We start from the raw sequence: 17,315 nt of genomic DNA on the forward strand, positions 1-17,315 counted from the left end.
TTAAATATTGACTGCATAGTTTCTGATAAAACACTGCTATTAATCGGATTAGCCTAGTTGTTGCTAAATCTGAATAAAGGGATATATTGATCTTTTGCTTGCGTTATGTTTCTGTGTGTTGCAAGTATATTATTATTTCAGTAGCCTACTACCCAGAACATATGTTTTCAGATAATAAAAAATTCAAGCCAAATTCCACCTCGATGGCTGTTTGATAAGCATACAATTATTTTATTTGTAATGTGCACGCCAAAGAAATCGGATCACAGACTTCCATTCCCATTCATAAAAAAAAAACCTGTTTGAATTATTAATGACAAAAACATAAGCAGGTGGGCTTGATATTAATGTCACAATCCACATCACACATTTAAGAAAATGTAATCTTGGACTTCACTCATGTTAAATCATTTAATTAGTGCTTCTTTTAATAAGGAAAACAGTCAGATAAGAAGAAAAAACATCCAGATTAAGCAGATGATGTTTTGATTTTGTGCATGATATGAGGGCAGATGCCTCCATTGGGCATCTCAGGTTTGTCCTCATCCTTCCTCTCCTCCATCACCAATGTCATTATCATCTCTGGGTTGAACACGTCTGGTGTGCGGTAAGGGCGTACGAGGTGGCGAAAAGGTGGGAGGACTTGAGCTCATCTCCTAGCTCAGAGGCAAGGTCTTTCAGATCTCTAATCAGGGTGGATTTGAGACTGAACAAACACAGCAAGAAGAACAGACAAGCACAGATACCAGAGACAAAGTATAAAGCCACTGTCTCTGGAAGACCTTGGAGAAAAAAAAAGCTAAGATGAAGAAAATAAAATCTAATAAACAATATCAACAACATAAATAACAAGATGATAAATTAAGTAGTAAGATACTTCCACATTTAGTATATGAGAAGGCCACTGCTGACTGCTGATGTTAGCAAGCTATGAAGAAAAATATAATCATTCATATACTTGTTTATTCTCTAAGGCTTTGGCACTTGTATATAGTTTACATGCATGCATGTTACTGATATGTATGCTGCAGATAATAAGATTCATGTGTACATTTTAAAATGAAACAAAAAGTTGATCATAAAAAAGAAAGATGAATAATATTAAGTATAAAAATGGCATCTAATCATTTGAACATTCTGGGATCAGACCAAAAGATTTCCAAAGAGTTGGTGAAAATGTTTTGTGGTCTGGACACACTGGGACAAGTTTACCACCCTCCTGTGAAGGGGGAAGACGGATTGGATCCAGCAGTCAGAAAGACCATCAACAATTGATGACTTGCAGTTCTGTTATATAGCTGAGTCATGTGCAGTTGTGGTCAAACACTTACATACAGCTTTAAAGAAATGTGCAAAATCTCTTAATGCCTTGTGTTGCCTTTTTGACCATAAGTGATTGTTTCACTTTTGCAATAATTGATTATGAATCCCTCAGTGAGAAAAGATGGATCTCAAAGTCATAGTCATTGCTGGAAAGGGTGGAGAAGATTCTGGTAAGTTGAAGAACAGTGGACAGCTTTACTGCTCAGAACAATCAATGGATTCATAAACAATTATCATAAAACAAAACACAGTCATGTCAAGTCATCCAGGCAACAAACAGTATTCAGAATCAAGAGCATTTAATCTTCTTCAAAAATGTAGCTATTATTTTGTTCTGTGGACTATGTATACACCTATAAAGTAAAAAATAAATAAATAAAACATGCAATTTTTATGTCCTCTTTTATTTTGTTAAAACTATTAAGATTTTGCAGATTCTGCAAGGTGATTTAAAACTTTTGACCGCAGTGTAATTTATTTCACATGCAATAATCAATCATGGAATGAGTCACAGTAATTAGGTTGAAGATATCTTTTTAACACAAGCTAGCTTATTAAAATTTAAATTAGATTAGCAACAAAGAGAATTTGCACTATACAATTATTTTTCTTACCATGTGTATAATCAGAGAGCAAGAACAGATCTATGTTTCCACGTCCAACATCTTCCAGTAGATACCGTGGTACTAAAAGCACAACAACAAGGTAAATCTTTTTATGACTGCTTCAACATTAATAAATAAGCTAGTAGATTGTAGTTTCTCTTAACCTTCTAAAACTCACCATAGCTGAAGGAGACTCGCAAGTGCTTTTTGGTCCCAGGGAAACAGGGGTCTCCAAATCCCTGAGCATTAGCCAGTACAGAGCAGATTGTCCTGCCATGACATTTCCTTGACACCCTCCTCAAGGCTGACGGAGACAAGCACTCTAACAGGAAACAAGCATTTAAGCAAAGTCTCATTAAATGAATGACTGTTTTCAAATATATAATATGATCTCTGTTCTACTTTGTACAATGGGAAAAAAGGATTTGAACACATAATTTGGCCTCTGCTGTTGTAGCCAAACCTTCCCACTAGATGGGAGAAGTGAGTTATTTCAGTCTCAGACCTATATCTGGTTTTGATTTAGTCTCTTGAGGGCACTCAAGGCTGTCATGCTCCAGGTGGCCAAACGTGGCTGAATAGATTGCCAAAACTGTGTCATTCTTACAGGCCAACTTCATTCGCTCATTCTCACACACCGTTCTCGAACGATGATGCTCTGTGGAGAAGAAAAACTCATTAGGTGTGTGAAAAACAAGATCTATCGAATCTGATTGAAAAGATGCAAGCGTATATTTGATTATTCTGGTCCTATTTATCAGACTATTCCAGGACACTTTCAATTAGATCGAAATTCATTCGGCTCAAGCTCAGTTGACAGAGGTGTTAACAAGACTTTTTAATCCAAAGAGGCATCAATATGATCATTTGGGTGCATGTAAATGTAGAAGTCATGTTTGGTTACAAAATATTGATGAAGCACAAATATAGGTTTGTCAGTAGGCTTGCACTTGTAGGAGACAATGATGTATTTGCTGGTTTCAGGGCAGGGATCTTGACCAAACACAGGACTCACCACAGGAATCTGACACTCCCGCCGAATCTGGCACTCAGACAACACTTTCTAGACATAGAAACAAACACATTCTGACTGAAATTCATTAATTATGATGAGTTCCAAAGGTTTTTAGTTTGTCTCTGGAATTAAAGTATGAGTAAAAGATACCTGAATGACTGTGGTTGTTGCACAGTCTGTGTTTTCCTCTGTTATGTTTGGGTTTGCGTGTAGGCATAGATATGGACTTGGAACACGGCGTCCATAAAATGCTGAGCAAACAAGGCATTGTGAATGCATTTAAAAAACAGAATTTTAGACCGCAACTAATGTACACTGATTCTATAAGCCTGTTATAGTGCAAATCCAGCAGAATGACAATGGGCAAACCAACTCCCTCACTTATCTAATCTTGCGAGGTGTGGCTGACATTAAAACTTTGTGATGCAGAAATCTCTTTTCAGGTTTCTAACACAACTGCTGTTTCAATCTTACAAATACAGTACAACAATAACTGGTCTGGAACCCTGGAGGACTGAGAACCGGAGAAAACATAAATGAGGGATCCTGCAGAAAATGTCCTTTTCTAGAGGCATTTTCCTCTTTCTTATCCTCCAATTTTCCACGCAACTCAGGTTACTAAACTGTTATGTTCTAAACATGCAGGGCTCCATTCCTTCACTGGACCATATCCATGAGCATTCAATGAGAAGGAACTGGATCAGTGGCTATTGTAATGTTTGGCCTGTACCTCTCTCATTCTGGATCTGCATAGTCCACTGTTATGCAGTGCCAGGCACAGACACTCTCACAAATAAACACAATGAGCTATTCTTGGCTGATACTTGAAGCCACTATACAGGACAACTGAATTACAAAGCCAACATTTGTCAGGGACACTTAAATGCTGACTTTTATGGTACAATGATGACACAAACACTGCAGCTGGCTCCATATTTGGTGATTCTAATGTCTTTTGAAGTCCAAAATATAGTGTATTTTGCATGCCTTCAGACTATATTTTACATAAAATATTAGTCTTTAGTTCAGAATGGGTTAATAAAGATAACTGCCTTCCTATATGGACTGTCCTCAAACAATGGAGGAGAATGGGACAGTTCTGTGACCCTAACTCCCATCTCTCTTAAGCTGATACACTACAGATTGTTGACAAGGACTGAGTAAAAGACAAAATACAGAATGTTCTCTTTCCTTTCAAAGGGTCGCTCCAGGACAACATGCTGAATTTCATCTATCACAGCCACAAAATCAGAGAAATACAATTACCAAAAGAAATCTGGAGCTAATGAGGTTTGCCTTGTGTTGACAGCTAGGACGACGGAGAGGAAACACCAGGACCAACAAGAGCTTCATGAAGACATAGTGCACAATGCACATTACGAAGCGCTGTAATTTTTAACTAGAAGTTGTTTGGCTGTTTACTGCCCTCTGACTTCTTGACCAGGAGAAAGGGGTCAATGGTGGCATTGTGCTGACAGGAGAACAAGCGCTCATTCAACAGCATTGACACTGACACACATTTGTGTCTAATTTGTGTCTAACACACTAATTAGACAGTTATCATGCTTGTTTTTCATTTATTTATCAAAGACAGAGTTCACATGTCTGTTTTTAATAAGCAACCCTGATTTTTACCCTGATGATAATAAATTTTGTTTCCATTCAAACGACAACACATATTAGTGTTCAGCAGGGCTGGACTGGGACAAAAAATCGTCCCGGGCATTTTTGCCCAGACCGGCCCACTATATGATCATAAACACCACCCATCTTTGCACGCCCTTAATTATATGCATACCAACTGCTATTCATTAAAACCACTAATGCCATGTAATGAGTGAGTATAGGAACGAGTGAGAGTTAACAGATGAAATAAGTCAAAATTGTATATATATTAATACAGTTGAACTATACTCCACAGCGGTGAATCCTAAAACAAGCTATAAGCGGCTGTGGCATAGCAATACCAGTATTTCTTACAGGATTTTTGTTAAAACTATGGTGGTGTGTCCTCGGTCCTTCTAGGGGGGTTCGGGGGCATGCCCCCCGTGAGAAAATTTTGTGCATTTTAATGTTAAATTCATTAATCTGGTGCACTTTGAGAGTTCAAAATTAAAAGCTCCAACCCATATTCAGTGTGCAAATTAAACAAAGAAAAATTCGAACCTCTTTTAGTTACAGTGTCTATTTACATTACACCTATACATAATAATAGTTATAATATTAATCCAATGACCGTAATAGCCATATTTTGTAAAACAAATGCACAAAAAAATAAAGGAAACTTTCTTAATTAGTTGTACCAATTTCTATACTTGAAAGAGATAAGCACATGATCTTTTATTTTGACGCAAACTGCATCAAGCTTTTATTTTGGCGGAAAACATGGTTTACAAACGCCTCTTATTAAATTTCTAGTGAATTGCGGTAATCGTCAACTATGCAGATGTGGAAATAATCTACACTCATGACATGGCCTAAGTGTTTTGAAAGAAGTTATGCTTACCGCAGGCTCTACACTTTCTCATCTCTCTCCTGATCCTCCGTCCTCACTATCATCATCTGCCACAGGAGCTGATGAAGTTCAGAAAACATATATTTTGACAGTTTACAGTGTCTGCTTTAAGGGCCTGGTTCTATTTTTTCACGCTATTTATCTGCACATTCCTTGCGTTTCTTCTCCATCTTTTTTTACAGATACACACTGACACTGCTGCCGCTCGCTCACTCGTTTAAAGTTGTGATTAGGCCAGCCCAGTGTCAATCAAGAAAAGAGCCAATGGGCCGCTGATCTACGTGTTTCATGGGCTGGTCTGTCAGAAAAAAAAACTAACACTGACTTTGACCAATGCATTACACCGGCACAAACCCAGAGCCGCCAATTAAGCAAAACAAAACAAAACGAATGGGCCGCCGATGTACAAATTTTATGGGCCGTTAAAAAAAAAGAAAAAAAAAAAAAAGAAAAAAAGTATGAGTATGAGATATATCGGCCCAAAAAGCACGTCGGCCCACCGGGCAAATGCCCGGTATGCCCAATGGCCAGTCCAGCCATGGTGTTCAGTAATACTGATCAGTCTAAATAAGAATTCTAGTATTATCTAAAAGTCAAAATATTAAATTAACCTTAATCTGAAAAGGACATTAGTGTAAGATATTAAGATTTGTGTTCATATATCTGTCATATACATTGACCTCAAATGTTTTAATACTGTATATTTTAAAATGGATTTAATAATATAATACACATTCATATGATAAATAATACAAAATATGTTACTACTATTTAATAATAAATAAAATCTATTCTAAAGTTTGACTTAATTTTCTTGTTTTAGGCATATATCATAATAAACCTATATACTTAAAAAAAGACAAAAAAACATTTGCTGCTGGGGTAAGAAAAATCTATATAACAGATTTTTTTTGTGTGTGAAATAATTAGATATTTATCAGCAAGGATGCATTCGAGCAAAAGTGACAAAGTACAAATTATTTCTTTTTGAATAAAATTAGTGATGTTGAAAATATTTGCTTTGGCAACAGAGGAGTACATTATATTGTAAAATGTAAGGGGAAACAGTTATCTTAAATTTAAGATGAAAGTGATGTATAGCCAAGTATGGTTACCCATACTCAGAATTCGTGCCCTGCATTTAATCCATCCAAAGTGCACACACACACCGTGAATACACACAGCAGTGAACACACACACCCCCGGAGCAGTGGGCAGCCATTTATGCCTTGCTCAAGGGCACCTAAGTCATGGTATTGCCGGCCCGAGACTTGAACCCACCACCCTAGGGTTGGGAGTCAAACACTCTAACCACTAGGCCACAACTTCCCCCCAACATTTTTTACAATATTACTGTATTTTTGATCAAATAGCATTTGTTTCATCAAAATTACAGTATAATCAGTAATATTGTCTTATTGAAAAGATGGCTTTCAAAAACATTACAAAATCTTAAAATCTTTAAAGAGGTTTAGATTTAGTGTTTAGCATTTATTTATTTATTTTTGCATTTTTATCATGCATTAAATCAGATTTCTCTCCAAGAAAAAACTCAAACCAAGAAATGATATTAGCTGAGCGCGAGTATTTAGTTTCCTTTGCTCTCATGATCAACATTTGGGGTCCTGTTTTGAGAGATAAAGCAAGGATTTTCCCACTGTGTGTTCCCAGTTGCTGGATGTCCTGTAGATAGCCTATCATCTGAGGATAAGTGCTTCCTCTCTCAGCCTACAGAAGAGATCTCAGTGGTTAGTGAGTGCGTCACATTTCCATATTATAGAAACACTAGAAAAAGCAACTTTACCACCATAGCAACTAAATACACATAGCTGGAAATGAGTCTTGAATCAGTCTGCTGTCTCTATATCTGAACATGTGCTGCCTATTCAGCAGAAGACACAAAATGTGTAGGACTCTGTATATGCTGTGTCTTAGCTTTCTCAGCAATCTGACAATACAAACACCCTCCCAGAGTCAAAGAAATGCAACCCCCACTTATGAGACTGGTCTAGAGCCTGATAGGAATGTTTGTGAATTGATTGCTGTTTAATAAGGTGCTGACCTTTGACATGCTTGCTTAGTGATTGCAACAGTAACATCAGATTAGAGACTTAGTCTTGCATCATTACAGCTCATCATCTCCATAGTGATTTCTTGTTTGGTATATTCTTTGCGGTGCTGCAGTATAACAGGAATGAGAAGCTAGCTAGCGTGGACTTAACAGCTCACAGCTCAGATCTGTAACTCATAGTATCCTCATGGCTTCAGGAGGAGGGAGTACACTGAGTAAACTGGCACGGCTCATTTCCTCTGCTGGCCAAAATGGAACTCAGTTAATTTCCAGGATTTGTTAGGAGTTTCCATGTCAGGGTCTTGTTTTGTATATATACAGTACAGTACAGTATTATCACCAGCATCTTTAAACGTTTAAAGAGTTCACCTCAACATTAAAGAAATGACATAATTTACTCATCCTTAATGTATTGAAAACATTTTTTTCTTTCTAGAGTGGAACAGAAAAAGGATATATAGACAAATGTCAGAGTTGACATATCTTCCATATATATTTTTTCTATAGGGATCATGGGCTGACAAGCTTCATCATTAATATAGTCAGTTACATGTACACTATATTGTTTATTTATCTTATTTTAGCTTACTTAACATGGAAGTAAGCTTTTTTTGTTCCGATTCATTAGTAACAAATAACTAGGTAAATAACTAGAAGAATAATGACGAAAAAGATTTGCACTATATACCAATGTGTTTACAATTAAAATAAGGCATAAAAATAATATGATAAGAAATACAAGTTAGCAATGTAAAGCAGCATAACAAGCTGTTTTGTACAGCTAAAAATAACTGGAAGCGGATAATATCAGAAGCCTCACATTCAAGTTACAAATGTTGTGTCCGCTCTAACAATGACTGTCCCTTTAAAATGGTCCACTTTAAAAATTCTTTGTGAAGAAAGAAGAAAACAACTCATTGCTTTCTCCAAGTTATTTTTCATAAAATAGTTAAACTAGTGTGAATTCCCCAAAATGATGTAATATATACAGTACCCCTAATATAACATCTGTGTGCTGAATGAGGAAATGAAACTCTTTCCCATTAGAGTTTTTTTCAGAGGTTGAAAACATTTTTAAGAATGACATTGTCATTATAATTTAGATGATTTTTCAGTCAGTTGGTATACGAGATGAATTTTATTGTGTAGGTTATTCTGAGAGTGTTTCGTGTTAATATGCGCAGTTAAGGGCAAGCCATTAGATGACAGAATTGTTTCCTCTGACTCAAACCGCATCTGTGACTCAAGAGGACTGCTCAGGGAACGAGGGGAACTACCTATTTGTTTAAAAAAACAAACAATCCCTTGAGAGTGATCACATACCCACACCCTCATTTGTCCATCAGCACAAAACTGTGTGTATCTTAGCAATAGACTTCTGTTGTTTTATATATACTATACATTCTAAAGACTAACTCTCCCATGCCAACTGCATTTTTATATATGACTTCCCTGAATGTTCCCCAAGGAATGTAGCTTACATTTTGAGTTGACACTTGCCACATGTTCTCCTGTGTCGCAACTGATTTCAAAAGTGAAATCTGGTTGTTTTTGAAAGTTTAACCAGGGGTTACTGGAAGTTAGAAAAATTCCAGAGAAGAAGATAATAAAGAATGAGTCAGAAACAGAATCAAATGAACTGAATCTTTCAAACACAGAGAAGAGATCGTGTGATTGCTCTGTGGTCTGACATCTGAAAGCAATTATACCTTTTCTTTAAAGTGAAAGTTAAAGTGGCTCAACTGATTTATAATAAACAGCCCCTACATTACAATGCTGAAAGAAACACATTGTGATTGAACATATGGGAGGGATGAATGTTAGTAAGAGGTCAGCTACACACATCTTATAGACTAAAAAATAAATAGCCTGCTTGTGTGTGTGTACACTTGGATGGGTTAAATGCAGAGCACCAATTCCGAGTATGGGTTACCACACTTGGGAAATGTCACGATTTTCACTTTCTCACTTTCAAATCGGTGTTAAGTGTTAATAGTCTACACAGGTCCTTGCTTCACTTCAGAGATAACACTGCGAATGTAAATGCATGTTGGATAAAATGAAAAGTTATTTTTGAGCCCTCTGTCACATTCTGGCAGCAGTGTTATATAGCTGAGGTCACGCCCATCCTCTCTAGCCTCCCTCCCTCCTGACTTTAAAGTCTGTAGCCGGAGGGAGACAACTAGAGTCTGACTAACTTTCACACATTACAGCTGCTTATCATTCTTTTGGGGGATCTTCAGTTCTCTGGTAATTTGTGGAATACTTTTTAAGGAGGTCCGGACTAACTAAAGTCGTTTTTCTGCTGAAGAAAATGGCACTCAGACAAGACTCAGATAAAGAACCACGAATTGAGCTCTTCATAAAGGTCAGTTGTTAAACTTTAGTTTAAGTTGGCCAGATACTGTGATTCCAAATTAAAATAATATTCAAATTCAAATTATATTTAATATAAATATTATATCAATATAAAACAATGAAATTATATCTGTAATATATTTAATAAATCATATTTTGAAAATAAAAATACATATAATTCATTAATAATAAGAAGAATTGAATAATCAACTATTTAAATCATCCAGTAATCTGAACATTGAGGTGGGGACGTGTCAACAGAGCACGTGTCGACTGTGATTAGGTCCGTTATTATGTGATCCTTATTGTTGGAATAATGATGTTAAACTCACTGAATTATACTAACTTTTTATTGAATGGTGGTAGCTAATAAAATAGTTTATGTACTGTACATCTCGCCTTATTTTCCACTTATGATAGAAGTATAATTTATTTCTGATTGACAAGGGAAAAAAAAGTCCTTCACACTCTTATAGACTAAATAAGTCTATAAGACTTTTGCCAGTTGGCAAAATTAGATTAATGGTGGATTTATACTCTATCAGTGCTTTCCGTTAGGAAAGGTTTTCATTTGGGCACCATGAATCAGAGGTTGACATGGGCGTCACAGTCAACTCAGTTAACACATGTAATAGTGAAAACTGGATAGTATGGTTGATATATAACTGTTCTTGCTTACGCTGCTCTTTATCTGACATACAGACAGGACTGAGGTCATCTTATCAACAAACACACACACACACACACACACACACACACAGAAAGACTGACAGCTCTTGGCTCATGTAGTCACACCCATAAACATGCTTACATTTCATATACTGTAGATCCCATTACCATGCTTTACCAGTCTAGATACAATTCATGAACTAAATGAGTAGGATATGGATGAGTGGTGACTTTTAGATCCTAAAGATCATCAAAGCTTTGTAGATGGTCACCCAGTTATTTATAATTCACTTGTTTACGTTCTTAAAAAGATGTGCATCATGGGCGACAGAAGCATTGTGCAGATCTGTTATCTCCCCCTTCTAGAAAATTCCTGTTTTTCCTCTGTTTGGATCAAGCTCTTGAATTGTCCGCCCACACCCACACAATACATGGGCTATTTATGTTTTTTTTTTTTTTTTTATTGACGGAGGGACACATTTAGTTAAAAATAAAAGCTATCCATTAATAATAACAGACTGCTGCGGGTCAAAAATATCTTAAGAACATACTGACTGTATTTACGTACATTTAAGAAAATGGTTTGTAAAAAATAAAGCAGCAGTCTGAAACATTATGTAAACAGTAAATGCAAATGTAAACAGTAAATGCAAATGCTGTTTCCTATGGAAGCCCGTTTCCGCCACTAAATAAAAAATAAAACAAGGTAATTATCTCACAATTCTCAAATTTTTTCTCTGAATTGCAAGTTTATAACTCGCAATTCTGACTTTATAACTTACAATTCTGAGAAATAAAGTCTACCAGACTAAAGAGTTTTTTTCTTTTTTTTTCCTCAGAATTGCGAGTTCATATTTCGCAATTATGATTTTTTTTTTTACTCAGAATTGAGAGATATAAAATAAATCAGAATTGTGAGTTTATATCTCTAAATTCTGACTTTATAACTCACAATTTTGACTATAACTCACAATTGCGAGTTTATAACACACAATTTTGACTTTATAACTCACAGTTTTGACTTCAGAATGGTGAGATATGAACTCGCAATTCTGATAAAAAAAGAATTGCAACTTTATAACATAATCTGTATGTTATAAAATCAGAATTGCAGGATATGAACTTGCAATTCTGACTTGTATGATAAAAAGTAGCAATTAACTCGTTTTATTTTTTTTTCAGTGAAGGAAAGGGGCTTCTATCGCTTCCTTATGCTACTTTCTAAACAAAAAAAATCTGTATTGTTTTTCAACACGTTTTTTACTGCTATTTTAAATGATGAATTGCATTGTGTTGTGTTTTAGGTTTAAAGGAAATGACCTTAAACTTAATATCCAGATAATGTCCCAGCTGGAAACCAGTAGCTGCCAATAACTTTGTTTTTCTTCAGATTTTTTTTTCTCAAAACCGTTTAACATACCTGCATACATGGAAAGTTGTGGAGAAAGCAAATCACTTGTATAAAGTACCGTTTAAAAGTTTGGGGTTAGCAATTTTTTTCCCCGCAGGAAATTAATACTTTAATTTAGACAGGATGTATTACATTGATTAAAAGTGACAGTAAAGACATTTATAAATATTTAATGCTAATATTTTAAACCTTATATTTATCAAAGAATCCTGTTTCTACAAAAATATTAAGCAGCACTGACAGTGCCAAATCAGCATGTTAGAATGATTTCTGAAGGATCATGTGACACTGGAGACTAGAGTAAAATAATAATAATAATGTAATAATAATTTCACAATATTGCCCTAATCCTCATGTCTTTCCAGAATCCAAAGAACACTGAAACAACACTGAACCACACTGACTTTTTGAAGTTTATTGACAATGATACATTCTTCTTATACACTAAAATCTTTATGTTCCACAGAAGAAATAAAATAGGTTTGAAATGACATGAGGGTTAGTAAATGACAACAGACTTAATTTTTTTGGATGATCTAAATCAGGAAAAAAAACATGAAAAGAATTTAAAGGGAAAATAACTGAGTTCTCAACTGGGTTATTAATATTTTTATATGAGTCTCTTGGATTCCAAGCATAAAAACAAAATGGTCAATCTTAACAGAACATGACGGAAATCTACAGTGTGTGCTTCTCTGTCTATGAGTATGTGAATTAGTGTCTGTGCTTATGTGATACTGACCATGGATTCCTTTTTTTTTTCAACTCAAGGCCGGTCATGATGGAGAGAATGTGGGGAACTGTCCCTTCTGTCAGAGACTCTTCATGGTTCTTTGGCTGAAAGGAGTCAGGTTCACGGTAACCACTGTTGACATGAGGAAGTGAGTGTCAAATGAGGCTTTCGTATCTCTGAAACATGACGATAAGGCTATCTAATTGAATGGAATTCAGTAGACAAATAGAGAAATCTGAGGAACCGTGGGCCAGCACCGGACTGAGTTTGATAACACTGGTGGTGGGGATGGTAACGGTGTACATTGTACAAACATGATCAAGGCAGTGAGAACTTTCCAATTGCACTGTTCCCAACTAAATCTTTTAAAGCAAATGCAGCTTTCATCCATATACCAGCTGGACACTCCCATATCCATGTGCTTTGAGTTATTAAATTGACTTTCATATTGTTTTAAAGCAGCATTAATCACTTTAGTTCTCATTCAAAGACAATAAATGACTTTATATTGACCATGTCCGCGCCCTGTGGCTTACACTCCCTCTGCTTTGCTCCACCCTGTGTTGTTTAGGAAGCCAGAAGAGCTAAAAGACTTAGCTCCAGGCACCAACCCTCCTTTCCTCTTGTACAATGGCACACTGAAGACCGACTTCATTAAGATCGAAGAGTTCCTGGAGACCACCCTCGCCCCTCCCCGGTACATGTGCATGTCATGTAATGCCATATCAAATATATCGTCCTCACTTTAACAAAAGGTTCCATAAACATATTGTTCTAGTGTTATTCTGTCATGAATCAAATGGCTGCACTTATTTAAATAATATCTAATGTATTGACATTGCTGTAATAAATCATCCACATCAAAGACTTTCCACCCAGTACTTCAGAATATTTATTGATAATAAGACTTATTTTAAATTGATGGTTCCAAAGATATTAGAAATTCAGCACAGAAAGAAATGACTACTTTTATTCAGCAAACATGCATTTAATTGTTCTTTAGAACTTTCTATTCCTAAAAAAAAACAATATGAATGTTTTACAGTATATGCTCAAATAGCTGTATTTTACTGTATTTTTGGCCAAATAAACTTTTTTTAAATAAAACCCTATAGCACATGTATTATGTATATAGACAATCTTAAAACAAATCTTTTTTTTTTTTTTTTTACACGTCAGCATAATTGTGGACATAATTGTTGGATGTGTATGTTTTGGGTGTATGAAGAATAAATGTCTCTCTTTCTGATCCTATCAGCTATCCTCATCTCAGCCCCCGCTACAAAGAGTCTTTTGATGTGGGTGCTGACATTTTTGCCAAGTTCTCGGCTTTCATCAAGAACAGCCCAAACAATGCTTGTAAGTTTCATTTCACAAACAAGTCATAAATGAAATGAAAAAAAAAAAGTTTTTCCTCACTTGTTTACACAGCCATAACAACTCAGTGTCTAGAACTACATTTAAGCCACAGCGTCATGTTGCTGTTTGCTAATTCAAAATGTGTGGATCTAAAAGTGCAGTAACATTAGTTACGAAAGTTTATTGTCTAAGCTACTTAGTCCGTATTGTAGCAAATAGTCACCAGCTTGATGGTCAACGCGGAGAATAATGTTGCGAAATCTGCTTGAGACGTTTCTAGGGCCTTATTTGAGTAGCACAGCACGATTGTGTAATATTGCTTTTATACAATTGCTCATTACATAAAAAGTTAATATTGAGTAACTTACATTTTAGAAGTTCCAAACACAGCCACAGCTATTCCCGACATAACTGAAGTGCCTTGTTCCTGCTGTATCATGCACGATTTCAGTGTTTTGAATAAATCGGTTCAGTGAATGATTCAATGACTCGTTTAAAATAAAATAGTCGCGTGTCGCTTCAAGATGAATTAGCTTTTTGAAATGAATCGGTTCAATGACTCAATGCTTCAATTACTCAAAGGACAGCAATTTGTCCCCACCTACTGGTTATTGAGGGCCAGAAAGAGTCATTGAAAATCCTCACCTGCCAGTATGGAAAGTGGGTGATCTGTAAACAGTAATATGAAGATTTTTACTTTTTGTATCAGTAAAGCTGAATCCAAGTGATATTATAAATATTTAGGTACATAATTAGATGAATTTACATTACACTTAGGCCTACATAATGGAACAAAACAAAATGAGTATCTATGACATTGTGGCTTCACAATTAGGTTATAATATAGCCTACTTTAGGCTATCACTCTTGAATATTTTTTCTCTATTGTTTGATTCCTCAGTCCACGAAAAAGCCTTATTGAGGGAGTTTAAGCGCCTGGATGACTATCTGAATACTCCGCTTCAGGATGAGCTGGATCGAAATGTCATCGTATCCAGAAGAAAGTTCCTTGATGGCAGCCACTTGACACTGGCAGACTGCAATTTGTTACCAAAGATGCACGTCATCAAGGTGATACGCCTCTGTGGTTTATACATTCACAGGCCTGTGTGATTTAATAAAGCTACTTCCGATTTATAAATGTGTTTATTCTGGGGTTTTTTTTTTTTGGTTTTGTAGGTTGCTGCCAAAAAGTACTGTAATTTCGAGATTCCTGCTCAGTTCATTGGAGTGTGGCGTTACCTACAGAATGCATACGAGAGAGAAGAGTTCAGCCAGACCTGTCCAGCTGATATTGAAATCGAGAAAGCCTATCTGAGTGTGGTCATGAGGAACTGAACTTCAGATTAATGAAGCAATATTGTGATCAAATGTTTAAATAATGTAAATACAAGTTCTTAAGTGCATAAGCATCTACATAGTTGTAGTTCACAGGTGTGGAAATCTATTACAGCTGAAGCCAAAAACACACCACACACAGTTTGCTAATGTACTTTCATTGTGCTTGTGATCTCAAAGCCCTTCTGAGTGACTGCTACTGTCAAAGAGGCTTTATTCTGGTAGTTTTAGAGGTTAGGATCCTTTGCAAATGATCTTGAGCGCAACAGTCAACAGAATTGTGCTTTTAACTGCAATATCATATGTAATGTTTTTGTGCATATTTGTGTATGTATTTTACATTCATTAGGGTGTATTCGGTTATATGTAATGTATAGCTGAAAGGGTGTTTTTAACCATCCGTAAGAATAAGCTGAAAACACTGTAGAGGGTAAAGTTTAGTCAAGTCAAGCGCAGAACTGGAGTCAGTGAGTAATGTGGCAGTAATGGTTGTTTTGTATTAAGGGATATTGTGATGGATGTATCAGTCACATAGACTCCATTGTTAGACGTTAGGATTGTTTAAGAAAGAGATTAAACTGCTTTCTTTAGGTTTCACTTAAAAATGAAATTAATAATATACACATCACACATTTGTCTTTCTCTTTTTATGTGATCGTGAAGCATATCCAGAGCTTTGATGAAAGATTGGTTTAAAAACATAAATCTTACAACTGATCTGTTTAACCCAGAGTATCTTTTTATTTTACAGTTGAAGTTCTAGGTCAGTTTTCATTCATGATAAAAAATACATTCATATTCCTGTTAAATTACTGTATATAAAACAATATTCACAATGTCAAACAGCAGCTGGGTGGACTTTTTTTATGGGGAAAAACAAAAGCATACATTTTAGATGTTTGTACATAAAGTGTGTTAAGCTGGTCCTCTGTCCATCTGAGCAGATTAAATCCTAGTTTGTAACACAGTATTTCCAAAAACAGGCTGTAAAAGGAAGGACAAAAAGTTTATTTCGTAATGCAATATAAATAAATAAATAAAAAGCCATTGTGTTGTCTTTGACATTTTTAAAAAAAATCTGCATTACATAATTGTATGTACTTTAAAACATTCACTAAACTGTTTTTCACTACATATATGAAAACGTCTGCTTATATACTTTAATTGCTCACCTCTCTTATTGTTTTTTGGTAAGTTTTGCTCAGATCGTAGATAGCCTTGAGAACGCAGGTTATCAGCTGCTGCGAGTTTCAAGACGACTGCTTTTAAATCTTCCACCTAAAGACAGAACATACTCATTCATTATCATTATTTTTATTATGTGAAAGAAAGAAAGAACAAACTGTGCGTTTATAACAAAGAGTATACCATGTTATTTATTTTGCCTTGTTGCAAAGTCTCTTTTGGACCTAGAAGGAAAGTAAAAAAAGCCTTGATTAGGCTACAGAGAGTTTTGACAATTGTATCCATTCTAATAACAGGATAAATGTTATGTACCCAAGAGTCACAGTCTCACCTCTCTGGAGCAGGACAGGGAGCACAGTTTTAATGTCCCTTTGCTCCATTAAGTCATTATTCTGTCTGTCCTCTACCTCTGCCACCAGTTTTTGAATCAGTTCTGCAAAGATTAAAAAATAAATGTAGAATTTCAGTCATTATATTAGAAAACTACAAAAAAAAAAAGTTGGTGGTGAAACAAATTGCACTCAGAAATTGCTAGTCAATTTCACAAATAATCAAAAAAAAAAAAAAAAACGCATGTAATTCATTGATAAACATTACATTTTAAAATAAAAACACTGAAACACTTTTTTCTTTGAATTTTCACCAAAAGCTATTAAATTAAATGTTTACGTTTCAAATTTGTAGTGCAGAAGAATTGAGTTATCATCTTATCACTGATCAAGCTCATGGGTCT

At 35.5% G+C, this 17,315-nt stretch overlaps 2 protein-coding genes across 2 annotated transcripts; one reads left to right on the top strand and one right to left on the bottom strand.

Annotated features, from left to right (window-relative positions):
* Positions 1 to 327: 327 nt before the first annotated feature.
* On the bottom strand, positions 328 to 3,695 carry LOC132109308 (protein eva-1 homolog C-like). The gene is made up of 7 exons (XM_059515316.1): positions 3,674 to 3,695; positions 3,094 to 3,194; positions 2,871 to 2,991; positions 2,434 to 2,589; positions 2,107 to 2,250; positions 1,938 to 2,009; positions 328 to 782 (listed from the first exon to the last, which is right to left on the bottom strand). Exons 1-7 carry the CDS (start codon positions 3,693 to 3,695, stop codon positions 577 to 579), a joined length of 822 nt encoding a protein of 273 aa, XP_059371299.1. The 3' UTR covers positions 328 to 576.
* Positions 3,696 to 9,713: 6,018 nt separating this feature from the next.
* Positions 9,714 to 15,639, top strand: LOC132109562 (chloride intracellular channel protein 2-like). Its single transcript, XM_059515742.1, has 6 exons — positions 9,714 to 9,897; positions 12,739 to 12,848; positions 13,272 to 13,397; positions 13,959 to 14,059; positions 14,961 to 15,130; positions 15,239 to 15,639. Exons 1-6 carry the CDS (start codon positions 9,844 to 9,846, stop codon positions 15,395 to 15,397), a joined length of 720 nt encoding a protein of 239 aa, XP_059371725.1. The 5' UTR covers positions 9,714 to 9,843; the 3' UTR covers positions 15,398 to 15,639.
* The last annotated feature ends 1,676 nt before the right edge of the window (positions 15,640 to 17,315 follow it).

This window comes from Carassius carassius, chromosome 29 (genome assembly GCF_963082965.1).
Source record: "Carassius carassius chromosome 29, fCarCar2.1, whole genome shotgun sequence".
Taxonomy (NCBI): Eukaryota; Metazoa; Chordata; class Actinopteri; order Cypriniformes; family Cyprinidae; genus Carassius; species Carassius carassius.

Coding starts and splice junctions, on each gene's coding strand:
- LOC132109308 (XM_059515316.1), bottom strand. CDS start 3,695: ATGCAGATCCAGAATGAGAGAG. Junction 2,010..2,106: donor GCGAGTCTCCTTCAGCTATG/GTGAGTTTTAGA, acceptor TTGTGCTTTTAG/TACCACGGTATCTACTGGAA. Junction 783..1,937: donor GCTCTCTGATTATACACATG/GTAAGAAAAATA, acceptor TTTTTCTCCAAG/GTCTTCCAGAGACAGTGGCT.
- LOC132109562 (XM_059515742.1), top strand. CDS start 9,844: ATGGCACTCAGACAAGACTCAGATAAAGAACCACGAATTGAGCTCTTC. Junction 9,898..12,738: donor GAATTGAGCTCTTCATAAAG/GTCAGTTGTTAA, acceptor TTTCAACTCAAG/GCCGGTCATGATGGAGAGAA. Junction 13,398..13,958: donor ACCACCCTCGCCCCTCCCCG/GTACATGTGCAT, acceptor TGATCCTATCAG/CTATCCTCATCTCAGCCCCC.